Genomic DNA, 17,707 nt, shown 5'->3' on the forward strand with positions numbered 1-17,707 from the left:
AAAAAGATAAAACATTTTGTGATTTTACAAATCGACTTTGCTGTGTCTCAATACACAAAAATGTCATCTGAATAAACAAATCTGTTCTAAGTGCTAATTAATGTTGACTTTTTTATTTGATTTGACGCGAGTTTAAGTTGTTCATTTAAATATGTACAAGACGAGAGTGCAAACAGACAAGAGCTGTATGCAAGCAAACAGTCGTGAAACTTTATGTATTGCGTTGTGACAGCTAGAGGTCAGACAGTTGACGTGAAGAAGGTTTTGTAGTGTTGTAGTGTTGGGCTGGTGGGTCGTGTTTACTGTACAGTAGTAGTCGATCGGATCAGCTGAACTCATTGCAATACAGAAGGGAACTTGCTCGTCAGGACTTTGTTCAGTGCTGCCGTCTTCTGGTAAAGTTATCCAGTTGATGTTCTCCATCTTGACCGCGTCTGCTATTCTAACCCAATTTCTGCGTGGTAAAGTTCTTGAGTATTTTCTCCAGCACTGGCTGAAAGCCACCGCAACAGTGATCATCTCTTTGGGGTAACGGATCGCTAAATTGGACGTGTTGTAAACATCAGGAAGGCGAACCACAACAAGACCTGAATACAATGTTTTGTTCTGCTTAGGATTGAACAGAGTTATGTTCTCCTGAATTGCAGAAACATCTAATTGGGCGTATTCAGTTAAAACAAACGCAAGAATCCGCGAGAAAAAATTGTGTGGAATAACCAAGTTTTTATCATAGGTGTACACGGCGAATCTTAGAAAGTAAGAGATGTGGCATATGCCGTTTGAGTATAAAATTGTACCTTGTATGCAACTTTCTGCCTTACATCTTTTATCATCATCAAATAAATCATCTAAGTTCGTGCTCATCTCATCATCAATACTACACGTCATCTCCTGCCAGAGTCTATTGTTGGAGTTACTAGAAATTTTTAGAGTACGTGTATCTTTTAGAAGAAATGTTAGCGCTAAACCTAACTGTAGAAAAGTAACTCTATGAAAATGTTCATATGGGCTGTCTTTTCCATGTTTACAATACAAACAGTATCGATTCCTGTATATAAAATCATTTTTAAACGTGACATAGGAGGTAAAGGTTTGACACTTTAACTCATTTTCTTTGTCCCAAAACTGCCCACCTTTACAGCTGCCGATTGCACCGTGGATACAATTCTTATACAACTTATTTTTAGCTGATGGCGGTCTGTATTGAATGTGTGCATTGTTTTTGTTTTCTTTTCCGTTATCAGGCACAAATGCTTGCCATGACAGATAATTTGAACCATTGTTCACGTTACATTTATAAATCGAGGTATTTTTGTAAACCAGCTGTGTTACTTGGTCCTGTACTGGGGTGTTCATCATTGCTGCAAGAAAGTACGTGTAGTAAGTACTCACAATTTCCTTCGCTTTTTCTTTTATCGGCGCTGTTTTGTTGATAACGTTACCAGTAAATTGCTCGAAAGTATTATTAGATTCCACATGTTTAGATTTGATGGATTCTCCCTCTTTTTGTGTATACTGATGTGAAGAATTGTTTGCTCTTCTTGTGTTATCCATATGCGTTAGTTTTGTTGTTCTTTCTTCGATAGTGTCAGATTGTGTGTTTATATCCTCAAAATCTTTCGAGTCCTTGCTTGTGCCAGCCAAGTGTAGATATCCTGTAGTGCTAACCTCTACATCTGTAGAACCAGAATCCCCAATGCCAGACGTTTGACACGATGAGATCATCAGAACGTCATACGTCGTACACGTCACCTCAAGCGGAACCAGGTCTTTGAATTCTGACATCCCCTGTCTATACACATCCGGGCATTCCGTCTGGAAATCTTCACAACAGTTTTTGTAGACCACACATTGTTTGTTACAATAGCAAAGTTCACTGTTAGAATTCTGGCCACATTTGTTCTTGCAGGTTACATTAGGTGCGCTGGTCACACTTCCAATGGTCAGAAACACAAAAATAAACATACAAATCATTAGTTTCATTCTTTGAAAAAGTTCTGGAATTAAAATTAACCAGCTCTAATGTGTCATCCTTTAAAATTTTTCTTTTCAAATTTAGGATTGGATTTCAACAAAATGTGTGTTACTTTATTTCTGTAACAATGGTTTGTCTAAATTAATGCTTCGTTCCGATTTCTCACTCATAGTAGATGAGGCTTTGTAAGCTGTTGTTTGAAAAGTTGATCTTGTTGTTTTTAATATCGACGTTAGTCTTTACTCAAAACATGTTACCTGTATTTAATGACAAGTTCTTGCGGTATTATTTCCATATAAACCATATAGAAATATTTTTTGTAACAATAAATTAGTCTAAATATTTTTGAGAGTTTTTTGTAGATAATAAACTACACTTTTAATATAAAGGTACAAGTAAACAAATAATTATTACACATTTGTATACGTTAATGTAGTAGTTAGTTAAAGAATAATATTTTACAAAGACTCCATTTTACATTTATTACATAAAACGTAGAAAAACGGTTAAAATATTTCTAGTGATTGCACATATACGTGATGCACGTTATAATATATAGAATGGTACTAATGAGCTGATTAATTTGTGGTGTCTTGTGGGGATATATATAATGTGAAAATAATTAGAGTCTTGGCGGGGAACACAACCTATAATTTATATGTCAACTTTCGGATTGTAAAACATTGCTAAATATTTGATAATGTTTGTTTATGGATATTTTGAGTATCGTGACTAACAGCATTGATAATTCAATACGAATGGTCGGACGCTTAGTAATAAAACTGTATTTTTACAATGGAAAAATAATACATCTTTAAAATCATCTGATTTGGTTCAGTCTACTCTGTGACAGGCGTAATGTTTTATATTAAAATTCAAATAGTGGTTATCTTTATCCCTTTTGATACCATAGCCCACTTTTAGTTATTCCGAAGAGCCTGGTACGTCGGACTCCCAAGTCCCCTACATAATAGCGTTGGGGAGGAGACGTGCAAGACTGCCGGTAACCAAAAAGTGTTTGCTCTCGACCCTAACCAGATATTTTGACTTTAAGCTGCGGCCTTCACGTGGCTTCGGAAGAGTCCCACTAGTCGGACCAAGCTCATGACCCCTCTAATGGGTGCGGAATGGCTAGTGGTAGCGAACAGCAGCTAGAGGTTTTTGATCTGGCCGAGTAGAACTGCTGTATGCGCTAAGTTCAAAGAATGGCCGAACGCCCCCCACGATCAAGCCGGGTACCAGGCGGTAGGACGACGTCCCCACGTCCCGCGTCTGGTGGGTGAGGAAGGAAAGCCCGATGAGAGCCGACGGAAGTAGCGACCGATGTGTGGGAAACTCTTGTGGTCAGAGTTTGCTACATTGAGGCCTGCCTGGCTAATGGAAGTCAACCTTCTGAGCCGGCTTCCGTATAGAGAGAGAGAGTTATTCTTCAAAGTCGAAAAAGACGTGTAAATAGCAGAACACTACTCCTTGTCAATTACCGCAACCTCAGTAATAGAAGATTACCTTACTTTAGAGTGCTAGTAGTTTACCTCATTCAAAAAGAAAATACGTTCCTACAAATACCAACATAATTATGATATGTTTCTGCCTCGATCATCTATAATATTAACTTAAGACTTTAGTCGTACCTTTTGTTTTTAGGAACTTTGGGTTCTAGCCGTATTGTTGGTTATATAGCACATTTTGTGGTCAGTGTAGAAATTTAAAAAAATAGATGAAAAATAGGCGGATAAAAACGCATCATGTTTTATAAATAAATCATCGGTTTCAATATACTATATATTTTCCATCCCTATGATAGTTTACCTACATCATAAAGTCGAAACATATTTTATTCTTCATGATCTTAACCTAACGTTTCAAATAGTCAAAACAACATTTAGATATATACTTCATGTCATAAAGATTCCACTTCAAATCAGAGATACATACATCAGAAAAAATCCTAGACTTCATGACCACGCAAACACAAACGTAGACAAGCAAACACAAACCAAACAGAAACAGAAACACAAACGTAATGCAAACGCAAACACAAACGTAGACAAGCAAACACAAACCAAACAGAAACAGAAACGCAAAAAGAAACGCAAATACATTTTTTTCCTCTTTAATGTTTTTTTTTTTTTGGAAGTCATATATGTAATTAGAACAAAGTGACGTAATTTGTATCCTTTTTTTTATTCAAAATTTGAATTTAATTTAAATCGTTCTTTGCACATCACGTAAATCAAAATAATATTTTGTAAGTGAAATATAATTGGAAAATAAGTAATATTGAGCAAAAAAAAATCAACACTTAAAAAATATTCTATACATCAAAATATTATTTTATATTTAATATCAATTTCTATTTCCCCTGTTTCTCTTAAATCTTTTTTCGACTATTATCTATGGTATTATTACATTTTCATTCTGGCCAGTCGTGTTGTCTTGATCAGAGACAGGCAGGTATATCTAACATTTTAAAATCAGGTTCATGTTTCGCGTGATCAATTTTAAGGACAGTTCATTAAACTTCTTTTAATTTATAACACTTGTAATTAACAGAAGTTCTTCTTCTTCTTCGTTCTTAATTTTTAGTGTAGGAAGGGATCGAGCCTTATCTTCCAGAGGGTTTGAACTCGAAACTTTTTTTTTCGAATTTATCAACCATGAGCTTTGCCGACTCGACCATGCTTTAATCACAATTAAGCGTTACGTGTCAACTGGTTATGCGCCATTGAGGCCATTGACTCCGATTTCATCCTGCTTTTCTTTTTGGATTTGCTTCCATAGCCTTTGTCCAACCAAGAACAAACTACAAGGCAGCAGATTTTGGAGTTGTCTCTCCAAGAGTGGCTGTCCCCAGCTAACGAGCCTCATCTGCCCGAGGGTTCGAACTCGAGACTTTTCGGTTTAGCAACCATGAGCTTTACCGACTCGACCACGCCGACCCGGCCTTCAATCGAACTTTGACTTTCCAAAATACTTCGTACAGCATAATCAATAAAACCCGATATATGAAGAGAGGAATTTTCTTAGCCTCAAACCGAATTATGAATTTTGAAGGTAGGGCTGCCCATATCGTGACCGAATAGAACCCCACCTCGTCATGTATGTAGACTTGATTTAATTCTTGTTGGCCCGGGGAACGAAATGTTGCAGCCACACCTCTCCACTGGACTCTGCTTTAGGCAGCTAGTCTTTATTTTGTCACACGTAAGCCCGGCAGCCATTGCTTCTTCCACTGTTCTTCTTCAGGATTTCCTTGGCCGGCCTACTTTCCTCTTCCCCTGGTGATTCCATTCTAGCGCATTCTTTGCGATATTATCCACTTCTTTCTCAGGGTATGCCCAATCCATGTCCATTTGTGGGTTATAATTAGGGCTGCCCTAAAGTGACCTAACGCAAATCCACAATGGCTGCCCTAAAGTGACCTAATACAAATCCACAAGGTCTGACCCAAAGTGACCTAATACAAATCCACAAGGTGTGCCCTAAAGTGACCTAATACAAATCCACAATGGCTGCCCTAAAGTGACCTAATACAAATCCACAAGGTCTGACCTAAAGTGACCTAATAAAATCCCACCTCTATCAAGAAATATTAGTCGTGAGCCGAGAGCGTCACAGACACCAGCTAAGGAAAACAATCCAATAATGGGCGACAACCGAGTACCCCATTCTTCATATCTATGTCTATTTCTCTGTGTTAGGTGACAGCCGCTCTTTTCATTCCGCGATTACCGTTTTTGGTGTCGTAAAAAATATTCATACATCGTAGAAAAACTTCAAATTTCTTTAGAAATACTTTAACTTTCTGTAGAAATACGCCGGGTTTTTTCCCCCGTGTTTAGTGCATAGTGAAGTAACAAAATTAGAGACGGTTTGAATGTATGTCGGTTATTTATTGGTGTATATAAATCACGGTGAAGAGCAATCCATGTCCGCCTAAATCTGATGTAAGGCCGGGTAGACTAGGGTTCAGATCAGATGAACAGATTTGGACGAGAAAGTGACAGATTCTATTCAGATGTCAGTCTATCTGGTAGTCGATGTGCTGACGAATTTTTTTGTAGGATTTAATTTCATTTTACTTTCTGTACGCTTAAGAAAAATTGACATCCAATCTAGGTGTGCGTGTATGTATGTTTGTGTGTGTGTAAATGTTAACTACAGGTTGAATTATCCCCCCTGATTCACATAAACAAATGTCCCCACTCCCTTTCGTATGGTTGATTATTGAACCACCTTACTACAAAAGACTTAAACTATCCTAGATAGGGGTCGGCGTGGTCGAATCAGATAAAGCTCATGGTTGCTAAACTGAAAAGTCTCGAGTTCGAACCCTCGGGCAGATGAGGTTCGATAGCTGGAGACAGCAACTCTACTAGGAGAGACAACTCCAAAATCAAACAACTGCTGCCTTATAGTTTGTTCTGAGTTGAACAAAGGCCGTGGAAGCAAATTCAAAAAGAAAAGCAGGCCGAAACGGAGTCAACAGTATTTAAAAGTAAACGTTTAATGTGGTGATGTTGTAATGTTGTAGCAACAAGGGCGGTACCTAGAGGTCAAGGTTTGTGTTGCTGTTGTTCCTATGTAATTTGAACTATTCTTCACGTTACATTCATAAATCGATAAGTTTTTGTAAACCAATTCAGTTAATAGGTCTTGAACCGGTGGGTTGATCAGTGCTGCCAGAAAGTACGTGTAGTAAGTACTCACAATTTTTTCTGTTATTGGTGATTTTTGGTTGGGAAAATTTTCAGGAAATTGCTCGATACTGTTTTTAGACTCTATTAGTCTGAATTTTGAGAATTCTCCCACCATTTGTGAATTCTCTGTGGCGCCATCTGTGGAAATGTTAGATTCTGTTACTCCATCACCTTTAAGGTTAGCGTCTGATGTGTTTTCACCCGCCTGCGTTGATTCTGTGCTCATGTTCACAATGTTGCCAGATTGTATGTTTGCGTCCGCTACATTTTTAGATTCTTGGCTTCCATCGGACTCATTTCTGTATGCGTTAGTGCTGTTCTCTATATCGCTAGACACCAAATGCCCATATCCTGTAGTGCTAACCTCTACATCATTAGACCCAACATTCCCAGCGTCATACGTCTGACATGATGAGATCATCAGAACGTCATACGTCATACACGTCACCGCCAGCGGAACCAGGTCTTTGAATTCTGACATCCCCTGTCTATACACATCCGGGCATTCCGTCTGGAAATCTTCGCAGCAGGTTTTGTAGACCACACATTGTTTGTTACAGTAGCAAGGGTCACTACTAAAAGCCAGGCCACATTTAGTATTGCAGCTAAATGTTTGTTTGCTGGCCACAATACGTGTGGTCAATAGCATTGACAGCAACATAAGCATCACTTTGTTCATTCTTCAGGCAAAGTATGCTAGTTCTCGTGAAACTTTGACCAACGAATGCAAAGTATGCTAGTTTTATTGATACACTTTTTACTAAAGTATGCCAGTTTTAGAGTTAAACTTTGACCAAAGTATGCTAGTTCTAATATTAAACTTTCACCAATGTAAAGTATTTTTGTATGTTAATTCGATTGTTAAATTTGACAAACTCGTGTTACTATTTAATTTTACTTTTTACTAAATTAGAATTTCAACAACACGCCGTATTAATATATTTCTAAATCAATTTCTTTAAACATAGTGATTGACCTGTTCCTGTGTTAAAATAAACTACACTTGCACTATATAGTTACAATCACAATTTTTTATTTTACAAATTTTATATCTGTTAGTGCAGTCGTTAATTAACGAATTTAATTTGAAAAGTCACTCTTTTTTTTTATAAGAATCAGTAAAAAAAAAAAACGTTTACAAATATTTAGAGTTTTTGTTTGTGTACGTGCTTATATATAGAATGGTACTAATCCGCTGATTAACTTTGTGGTTTCATGATTTATACATTTTAAGTAAATAAGTTTATGTTATGGAAGAAAACTTTTGATTGGAAAGCTGGACAATGTTGATTTAACCCATCGCTAAATATTTGATAATGTTGAAATAAGTGCAGGAAATATGATCATCAATAATTAACTTCGTGAGGTCGCATTTTAAATTAATTAGTTGTGTGTTTTTGACAACAAAAATGAAAACAATTCTGGTTGATTGGTTTCTGTTTCTAGTTGACAGGTAGAATGTTTCTTTTTAATATTTCAACAGTGGTTTTGTTTTTTAAAGTTTTGATAACATAAACACTCTTTAAAAAAAAATAAAAAAAACCACCCGAGATTCTCTAATTAGGTAGTTAGAAATGTTTCCTATTTTCGAATTTCAATCTTAATCATTTTAAGGAGCGGAACATTACCCATTCTCAATTGACCTACTTCCGATAATTTTCCTCTTCCCACCCCACAACTGTTCAAATTTTTTGTTGCAGGAACTATAGGTTCACTAGTCATATTTTTGTAAATAGTTCGTTTTGTTTTCCGTCTTGATTCTATGAATAATTGAAAACAATGTCTGGATGAAAAAAAAAATTGTTTTGAGGTATAAATCATCGGCTTCGGTTTTTCTATCCTTTTCTACGTCATCGCCAACCTACATCTTATTCTCAAAACTTCATCTATATTTCATTTCCTTAACGTTGCACTTTACAGAACTCAAACGTGAGCCGACCCATGAGATAGATACAAAGGAATTTATAGCAAACAGTAATACACCTTCATGGACACATACAAGATATTATCATTTGATCCTGCTCATCAAAAATAATATTTATTTTTTTTGTTTACCATCAATTTCTATTCCCTGGGTCTGTTAATTGTTTTTTGTTTTACCTATGGTGTTTCTAAATTTTCATTCTTGTCAGTCATAAAGTCTGAAGAAGGCACAGCCATTAGTTCTAACTCTTCAAAAATATCTCTGTTAAAAAAAATTTTTTAGGCATTAGACTGTGTTTTTCTTTATTTCACAGAATTTTGCAAGTAACAGATCTACATCAACTGTTACTCAACCGCTTCGGCCAGGAATTTTGTTTTTAATGCTTGAGGAAAATAGACACACACACACACATACACACACACACATACATACATACATACATACATACATACATACATACATACATACATACATACACACACACATATATATATATATATATATATATATATATATATATATATATATATATATATATATATATATATATATATATATATATATATATATATATATATATATATATATATATATATAGTCAGCACCTGATACTGACACACTTAATTAACAAGAGCTCCGTAGCTTTAAACCAAGCGTGGCAAACCAAATATTTCAAACTAGATTTTTTTTTCTATTGAGTTGTGTCCCTTGTAGAGATTATATTCGTGTCACAACACTAAAAGAAGTTCAGAAAACACTTTTTCAAAGCAAAGCTCTATTCATATCGAAAAACCCTAGTTGAAAATCAGATAATGAAAGTCATCGTGTTACAAACAACAAACTTTTAAAATGTTCATACACACGCAACTAATATGCATATAACATATAAACAAATTTAGCGCAAGGAAAATGTATTTGTTCCCGTCGTGTTGACTTTAAACATAATTTTATACGACGTCTAGGAAATCGTATTTTGAATTTAATCTTTTAAAAAAAAACGGGTATCAAGTTGAATATCAAACTAATGAATTTAATAAATAAACTGATAACTGCAGTCAGACATTGGAGATGACTTCAGACATGACTGTAAAAATACTTAAGACTGAATTGTATGTACATAAGTCATACTGTGACTATTTCTGGCAAAGATTAATGGGTTAATCAGAAATTAATCGAGAACTGTAGAGATGAAATGAAGTTGACCTAATTCAGAGTTAGATGGTGTGAGGTGTGAGGTGGATCGGGCAGATCAGACGCAAGACTTTTGGGACAATCGACCATATAGTGATATATATATATATATATATATATATATATATATATATATATATATATATATATATATATATATATATATATAGGGTAAAGGAGGGCGTTAAGAGCCGTGTGGTATTAAGCCCCAATCAACACCCCACCCCCACAAAACCCCCAATAACACTGCTAATCTACTTCTGAGGTAACAACCACTGCTGTTCTTTGATAACAGAGAAGCAGAGGATTCATTTTATGTAATTTATGACCCACTTGGTCCAATAGGGAGAGGATGAGACAGGATTTAATCCCACTGCTCTTTCCCTAAAATTTCTCATCTCCATAAAACCATTTTGTGAACTTTTTTTCCAAATCAACATAACTTGGGAAACTTCACTTTGTAATAAACCAAATGAGTTTTTCAAGCCCATTCTTTGTTCCTGTATTAGAGCATTGGTTGTTGTACATTTTAACACTATTTTTATAGCTATGGCTAGAATAGTTTTATTTTGGTGAATTTTTTTTGCACAGTGATTATTGGTGCCAAAACAAAATGGCCGACATTTGTCCCATTTTACCATGCTATAAAGTTTTTATCATTATCAGAGTAAAACTTGACTGATCATTACCATAATGGTTTTATTTGTTAGATAATAACTAAATCTACATGAATACAATAATTTTGTCCACTAGCTTGCCTGTTTAGAAAAGTTATAACAGATACTGTTATGTGGCTCTTGAAACCTTAAGTGCAAGTTTCTCATTTATTAGACCACTGAATATGACACTGGTATAGGAATAATTAACACAAAATGTATTAATTGTTAAACAGACTTGTGTCTAAATGATAGAAATACAATTCTAACCTGCTAAAAAGTACATATTAAGCCATCTGATGTTAGCAAGGTAATTTTTAAAATGGTACAGGTACCTATTACCCCTAAGGGGCAATACAGCCGACTCAGCCCCCACCTGTTTCTAACCAACCATAAAACTTCTAATCTCTTTGTAGGTAACAGGAATAAATGTTCTTAGGTCTCAGCCAATCTGGGGTGGTATGTTATGCAATTTATGACCCTCATGGTCCAGCAGGGAAGTAAACAGACACATTAATACCACTGCTCCCCCCTTACAATTTCTTACCCCCATGATACCCAGCCCCCACCAGTTTCTGGCCCACCATAAAACTTCATCTCTTTGTAGGTAACATGGATTACAGTTACAGATCTCAGACAATCTGGGGTGGCATGTTATGTAATATATGACCTTCATGGTCTAGCAGGGTGGAGACCAAAGAGGAATCAGTACCACTGCTCTCCCCTCACAATTTCTCACCTCCATGATAGCCAGACCCCACCTGTATCTAACCCACCATAAAACTTCATCTCTTTGTAGGTAACATGGACTAAGTTCTTAGATCTCAGCCAACCAGAGATAGCATCTCCTTATGTAATTTATGGCCCTCAGGGTCCAGCAAGCAGAACAAAGGGGAAACCAGTACCACTGCTCTCCCCTCAACATTTCTCACCTCTATGTCATGTTATGTAATGTATAGCACACATGGCTTATCAGGGGAAAGCATTAAGGCAGATTAGTTAGTACCACCCCTTTTTACATACAAGAATGTTAACTCTGGACAGCTACACACTAGTATACTAGCTACACACTAGGCATACTAATGTGCCTACTGTAAACTACTAGACTTTAGGCCCTATGTACACCTGCAATTGTATCAATTGTAGACTGGGCCCATTGGGGCGAGTGATAGCTAGTATCAGTTAAAGTGTGTGTACACAGCTTTAACTATTTTGGGGTTAGAAATTAATTATTTCTATTGTGGAGTTAGTCTAAACTAGGAGATAATACTTATTGCCCCATTGCCCGGCTCCTATCACCCCAAATGCTGATTTCGGGGGTATGACAATAAATGTTCAATTAAACCCATTTAAAGTATATTTAATAGACTTTGTTATTATTTTTATATTGTGTAAGATATGTTAGAATAATTTTGCCATATTTTCAATACTAAAAAATTCTTAGATTAGTAGAAATCTTTAAAAATGTACAGGTGCTAAAAAGTGTGGCTCTTAACGCCCTCCTTTACCCTATATATATATATATATATATATATATATATATATATATATATATATATATATATATATATATATATATATATATATATATATATATAATCCTCCTAGCCCCTCCAACCGTCACCGAAACCGAAGAAAAAACAAACCAACAAAACACTGAAGCAAGAGCAGAGCTCATCAAAACAACAAAAGAGATTTTTTAAAGCTGTTCGAAACCTACAAGGCCGACTACTCTACTCAAAGTCAAAGTGCATTTAACTTTTACATTTTGCTAGAGTTACCTCCTCAGAACATAGAACAATCATGCACCACCATGAATCACAATAAAAATTCAAACGGTGAGAAAATAAACAACAACGTAATGTTGGTTTAACGCCTTGAAAATCTATAGAAATAAAAAAATATGTTCTGTACATGAAGGCTATGTAGCTAAAAGGTTGAAGTACTGCTATATATATACATATATATATATATATATATATATATATATATATATATATATATATATATATAATGATACTCATTAAAATAATAATTATGCAGTACCCAAAAAAACGGGAACTTCATTTTATAATAATTCGTTACTATCACTATCAAAGTAAAATTAATGTACATTTTCCAGTTTAGTTTCTTAGAAGAGAATTACGAAACGTTGCCATCTGATCGTTCCGCGTCACTGATTACAATACCTGGGCATGAACGATAACTCGGCCTAGGTTCGACAACCCGGATCTGACGCTGTGTTCTGCTCCAGTGGTTATAGAACCTTGACATGAACGATAACTTCAACAAGGCGAGGCAACCCGTGGTTGATGTTGTGCTGGCTCCCCCCCCCCCCACCCCACCCCCTCTGGGTGTTGGGAGATGAAAACAACTTGAATACGACCGGCCAAGGTTTTTTATTAGCGTACAGACACACATACCTGTTGACCAGCCGAGCGTATCCAGGCGTGTCCTTGAGTGGGGTGGGGGAGGGGAGGGGGGGGGTGATACGATGTAGCACGTTTTGTGGCCAGTTCTAGGCCATTCAGAACCTCGATCTTACGGATGTAAGTAAACACCTGCCTTAGAAACGGGAAACATTTAGCCTAGCTGAATTTTTTTTTCTTACCCGTCTCTTAAAATAATGTTATTGTAAAAGTCTAGTCTAAAAATAGATTGGTAGGGTGGGTGGGTGGGGGGGGGGGTAGACAGTCGCCTACAAGTAGATTTAATATCAACACTAGCACTAGTTCTAACTACTGACATTCAGAACCGATGTTGTCTTACTACCGGACACCCGTTTTTATATCAAATGATTGCATTCAAGGATTGCTTAATGAGGAATAAATACTCTAGTCATAAGCCTATTCCACTTAAACATGTTCACATACAACTTCAATAATTTGTTGTCGTCAAATGGACCAGAAAGTTATTTTTTACATGCACAGATAAGAACGATGTTTGTTTATTACACGAGCCACGGTCAAAGCTGTGTGTTAGGCTCCATTTCTGGTTTGTTTGGTTTCTTTAGTTTATTTTTAACACAGGTGATTTAAACTTCCTTAACGGCATGAAACCAACGTCCTAAATTTAAAATGTGTAGCCTACTGTGTTGTGATTATATTTCACCATTTTAAACACACTAAATAAAAAGATAAAACAACGAGGAAAGTTCAATAGTTATTCTCTTGTTCAGCCAAACTGTTTTGTATTATTATTCTTCAAACATTGTCTCCCTTTAAAAAAATGCAATCAATGAATTCTCTTACATTTCATATTTGTAACTATAGTTCTATCAGGCGTCTTTTGAAAATAATGTAGACCTGAATTTAGAAATATCTTTTTAATTATTTCTTTTAAAATGCAACTATAAATTTATAATTTAAAAAAATATTGGACACTAATAAAGGTGACAGATCCTTGTCATGGGTTTAAAATTAATAATCGCAAACGAATCAATAATCGTTTCTGTCTGGTTCTTTATCTGTAGACCACACCGTCTAGTTCATTTAAACAAAATAAATCATTGAAAGTTCGTTTTGTTGGACTGTATGAGCCTGCACATAATCAAATATCTAGGATAGTGGTATGCAGTGGCGTAGCGAGGTCGGGTGTCACCCGATGCGGCACTTAATGGTGTCACCCCTTAGAGGCGTAGCGACCCTTCCCGGGGACAAACTTTCAAATTTTCGATGTGCACCCCCCCCCCCTCAAACTTTCGATTTGCACCCCCCCTCTCAAGTTTTCGATATGCACCCCCCCCCTCAAGTTTGTCTATATATTTTGCTATTTTTTGCCTTGGTGTCACCCCCCCCCTAAACGGTGTCACCCGGTGCGGACCGCACCCCCCCCCCCCGCCCTCCCCCCCTCGCTACGCCTCTGGTGGTATGTTCCTGGTATCGTGTGTAATGTTATTTTACTGGTACAGAAGGTATAGAAGGTAATGTTATGTACCTCAATATGAAATTGTATAACAGATCATCTGAGTCATAGCTATATTTGTTATTTTAGCGCCCAAGGCTGACACGTCTTTGCCCCACCCAGCGTGAAATAATAATTTTTAAAAAGTTTATAATAAATGTGTAGATCAAGAATACCCCACTCCCCCCCCCCCCCACACACACATCCCTAAAATTGTCAGTTAAACGTAATGCCCAGGTATCATGAAAGAATTATAATTTTCAATCCAACGGCAGAATTTATTTCTTCTGTCTGTCAAACCTAAGCTTCGTCTTTAAACCTGGACAGATTTTCTAGATAGGTGTTTTGTTTATTTTTAGCAGCCCACAACTCAGGTAAAAAAAAAAACGACAACACGCCCCCGTTGTGTTTCTGCTCATTGTTTTTATTTAGTTAAACCATACCGTGAACTAGGTTAGTGCAGGACTATGCGTGGTATTGGGGGCCACTATATCAACCTTAAAGGTAGGCACACCTGTTTCAATCTTTGATGAGAATCATTATCTTTAAGAATAATGCGTCAACCCTATAAATGCGGCTATAAAGCTTAAAGTGTTAACGAACGAATGCATCTGATTTTATAAACTTTCGATCTACCAATATTATCATTCAACGCAATTGTGTTTTTTATTTTTTTACCACTACGCTGACGCAGGTCTATTATTGTTTCTTAATATGGACTGTAAATATTTTTATGAGATGGTACTGTAAACATATCTCAGTGCGGGACTATACCATCCTACTTCCTCATACAGAGATGGAAAATACTAACACGGTTTAAAATGTTGACAAGCTAAGGGTAAGCAACACACAGCTAACCCTACCCTCCCCTACCCCCGCTTACACCCCCTTCCCCCTCCCACTAACACCCCCCCCCCCCCCCGCCCTCGCTTACACTCCACCCGACAATAAATAAATGGAATGCTTGATGTAGGGCGGCTTTGGTTGGGAATGTGTGGTACGGTGTGGGGAGTGTGTGGGGAATGTGCGGGACGGTGGTATTGTGTGACACGGGTGTGGCCCGGGCCTACCGACCGTGGAGACACATCTACTCAGGTTCTCCCCCCCCCCCCCACCCTCAACAGCGTGCAGGTAAGTTTTCTCTCCGACTTTCTCAGGGCGTACAGGTGTGTTTGAATACCAGTGGGTTAATGTACATTTTTTTAATAACAGATCCTGCGTGTTTTTTGTTGTGCTTTTACTACGTAATCTGAGTTTAGAATACAACTGTGGTTTTTATATAGTTGGTGTGCTTTTATTAGGTAATATTAGTTTAAAATTCAACTGTTCTTTTTATCAAGTTTGTGTGCTTGTGTTTATTATCCGCCTACACTGTGTTTGTTATAAAGTTGGCGTGTTTTTACTTCAAAATCTTAGTTTAGTTTTCACTGTTTTAAAAACTTGAATGGGGTCTTTTTGTTACATTTCGAGGTTTTTTGTTGTTACATGGTGGTGTTTTCAAATCGAACTATAGTTTTTTAATATAGTTTTTCTTTAATTTACATCGTAGCTCCTTTTTTTTGTGGTGACATGTCACAGAACATATTGCTCAGTGGGTTTTTTTATTTCCATTATGGTGTGTTTGTTCACATTGTGTGTAAGGTGTGTAGGACTACACGACAAGCTTTTAAGTAAGTAGTAAAGTTCCCTTCTAAACCTGACGGTCTATGGGGCAAGGGAAGTAGAGTTTCTGTGACCTCGGCATATGAAGGGATAATGTGGTCAGCACTATGCCCAGTCGCCTTTACTCTCCCTAACGCCCTAACGCGAGTTAGGTACGCATTAGAGCTGGGTGGACTCAAGACCCGGATTCGAACTCCGTCCCAACAAGCTTTTACATGGCTCACACTGTGATGGCTGTTGGTGGGTTTGTGGTGAATGCTTGCAACTCTATTTGACACACTTCTAACGCAGTGGTTATTTTCACTGTTCATACGAATTCGTCTTCGATGCCAATGCACGAATATCGATTTAACAATCTTATGTTACATTGTGTTGTACTTACACACGTTATATTGTGTTTTTACTAAAACTCTGCAGCCTAAATTTAAAAATGATATCTAACCTTTCAGGAAATTTATAATCTCGTACCTGTGCAGGTAAATATCACACCAAACAACTGATATCGATTTCTTCGAGCTGGACACAAGCCTCAATCTAAGATGGAACCCAGAGTTGTAAGGCTACTGGCACTGTTTCTAATGACACAATATCCACGTACGTCTGGAATTTATTTACATTCACAATTTGTAAACCTAACAGACATTTTGACGTACCAGCCCACTTAGACACGATCAAAACAGGACAGTAACTCTTGTTGTTTTGTCTCCCCAGATTCCGTGACGTCACAAACAGCAACGCCATCTCCAGACATCAGCTCCACCCTTCCCACAGCGGCATCGTCTAGTGCCTTCCCAGAGATCTCCCCTAGCTCATCAACATCGGTGTCAGCCGCGAGCTCCAGTCTGCTAGATTCTAGCTCTAGCTCTTTAAGCTTTAGCTCCTCAGCCAGTGGCGCTTTAGACAGTAGCGCTTCTAGCATTAGCTCCTCAGCCAGTAGCGCTTTAGACAGTAGCGCTTCTAGCATTAGCTCCTCAGCCAGTGGCGCTTTAGACAGTGGCGCTTCTAGCATTAGCTCCTCAGCCAGTAGCGCTTTATACAGTAGCGCTTCTAGCATAAGCTCCTCAGCCAGTGGCGCTTTAGACAGTGGCGCTTCTAGCATTAGCTCCTCAGCCAGTAGCGCTTTATACAGTAGCGCTTCTAGCATAAGCTCCTCAGCCAGTGGCGCTGTGAGCGTTACAGATATGACGTCATCTGTAACTCCCACGACTGACGTTGTGTCGCCATCATCGTCAGGCAGCACCTTCAGCTCCACAACCACGTCACCAACCGCCAATTCTTCAGAGCAAACGTCAACTACGTCATCATCACACAGTGACCTAATGTCCACCATGACGCCATTGATAAACGGGACAGAACTTGCATCGACCATGCCAATGACAACACAGATGTCATCGACCACCGGTTATATGTCACTGCCCTCCACGAACCAGCTCATGGCGTCATCAGACATGACAACAGACACGAGCACCCCCATTATAACAGCCACGCCCACCGTCACTGTGACGACACCAACCACAACACCACCCACAACCACAACCCCACCACGTAAGTTTGGTACCACATCTGTGAATCTATATAGCCAATTCACTCCTATTTCTACTCTTACACAATTCCCCTTTTTACATCTATGTGCCCTAGAATTCCCTTTCCAACAATACTTTGTCCATTTATAGCCCCAAAAGTGTTTCTGATCTAC

The 17,707-nt window shown here is 37.6% G+C and overlaps 1 protein-coding gene across 1 annotated transcript; it reads left to right on the forward strand.

Annotated features, from left to right (window-relative positions):
• The first annotated feature begins 15,614 nt into the window (after window positions 1-15,614).
• On the forward strand, window positions 15,615-17,684 carry LOC131948453 (uncharacterized protein DDB_G0271670-like). Its single transcript, XM_059310062.1, has 4 exons — window positions 15,615-15,650; window positions 16,461-16,605; window positions 16,723-17,556; window positions 17,650-17,684. Exons 2-4 carry the CDS (start codon window positions 16,551-16,553, stop codon window positions 17,682-17,684), a joined length of 924 nt encoding a protein of 307 aa, XP_059166045.1. The 5' UTR covers window positions 15,615-15,650; window positions 16,461-16,550.
• The last annotated feature ends 23 nt before the right edge of the window (window positions 17,685-17,707 follow it).

The sequence above is a fragment of the Physella acuta genome, unplaced genomic scaffold (assembly GCF_028476545.2).
Source record: "Physella acuta isolate Inbredline_101_S28 unplaced genomic scaffold, ASM2847654v3 ptg000647l, whole genome shotgun sequence".
NCBI lineage: Eukaryota > Metazoa > Mollusca > Gastropoda > Physidae > Physella > Physella acuta.

What these genes read in the sequence shown, in the direction of transcription:
- LOC131948453 (XM_059310062.1), top strand. Translation starts at nt 16,551, where the DNA reads ATGGAACCCAGAGTTGTAAGGCTACTGGCACTGTTTCTAATGACACAA. An exon ending in TCTAATGACACAATATCCAC is followed by an intron (nt 16,606 to 16,722) that starts GTACGTCTGGAA and finishes TTGTCTCCCCAG; the next exon opens with ATTCCGTGACGTCACAAACA. An exon ending in CACAACCACAACCCCACCAC is followed by an intron (nt 17,557 to 17,649) that starts GTAAGTTTGGTA and finishes TATGTGCCCTAG; the next exon opens with AATTCCCTTTCCAACAATAC.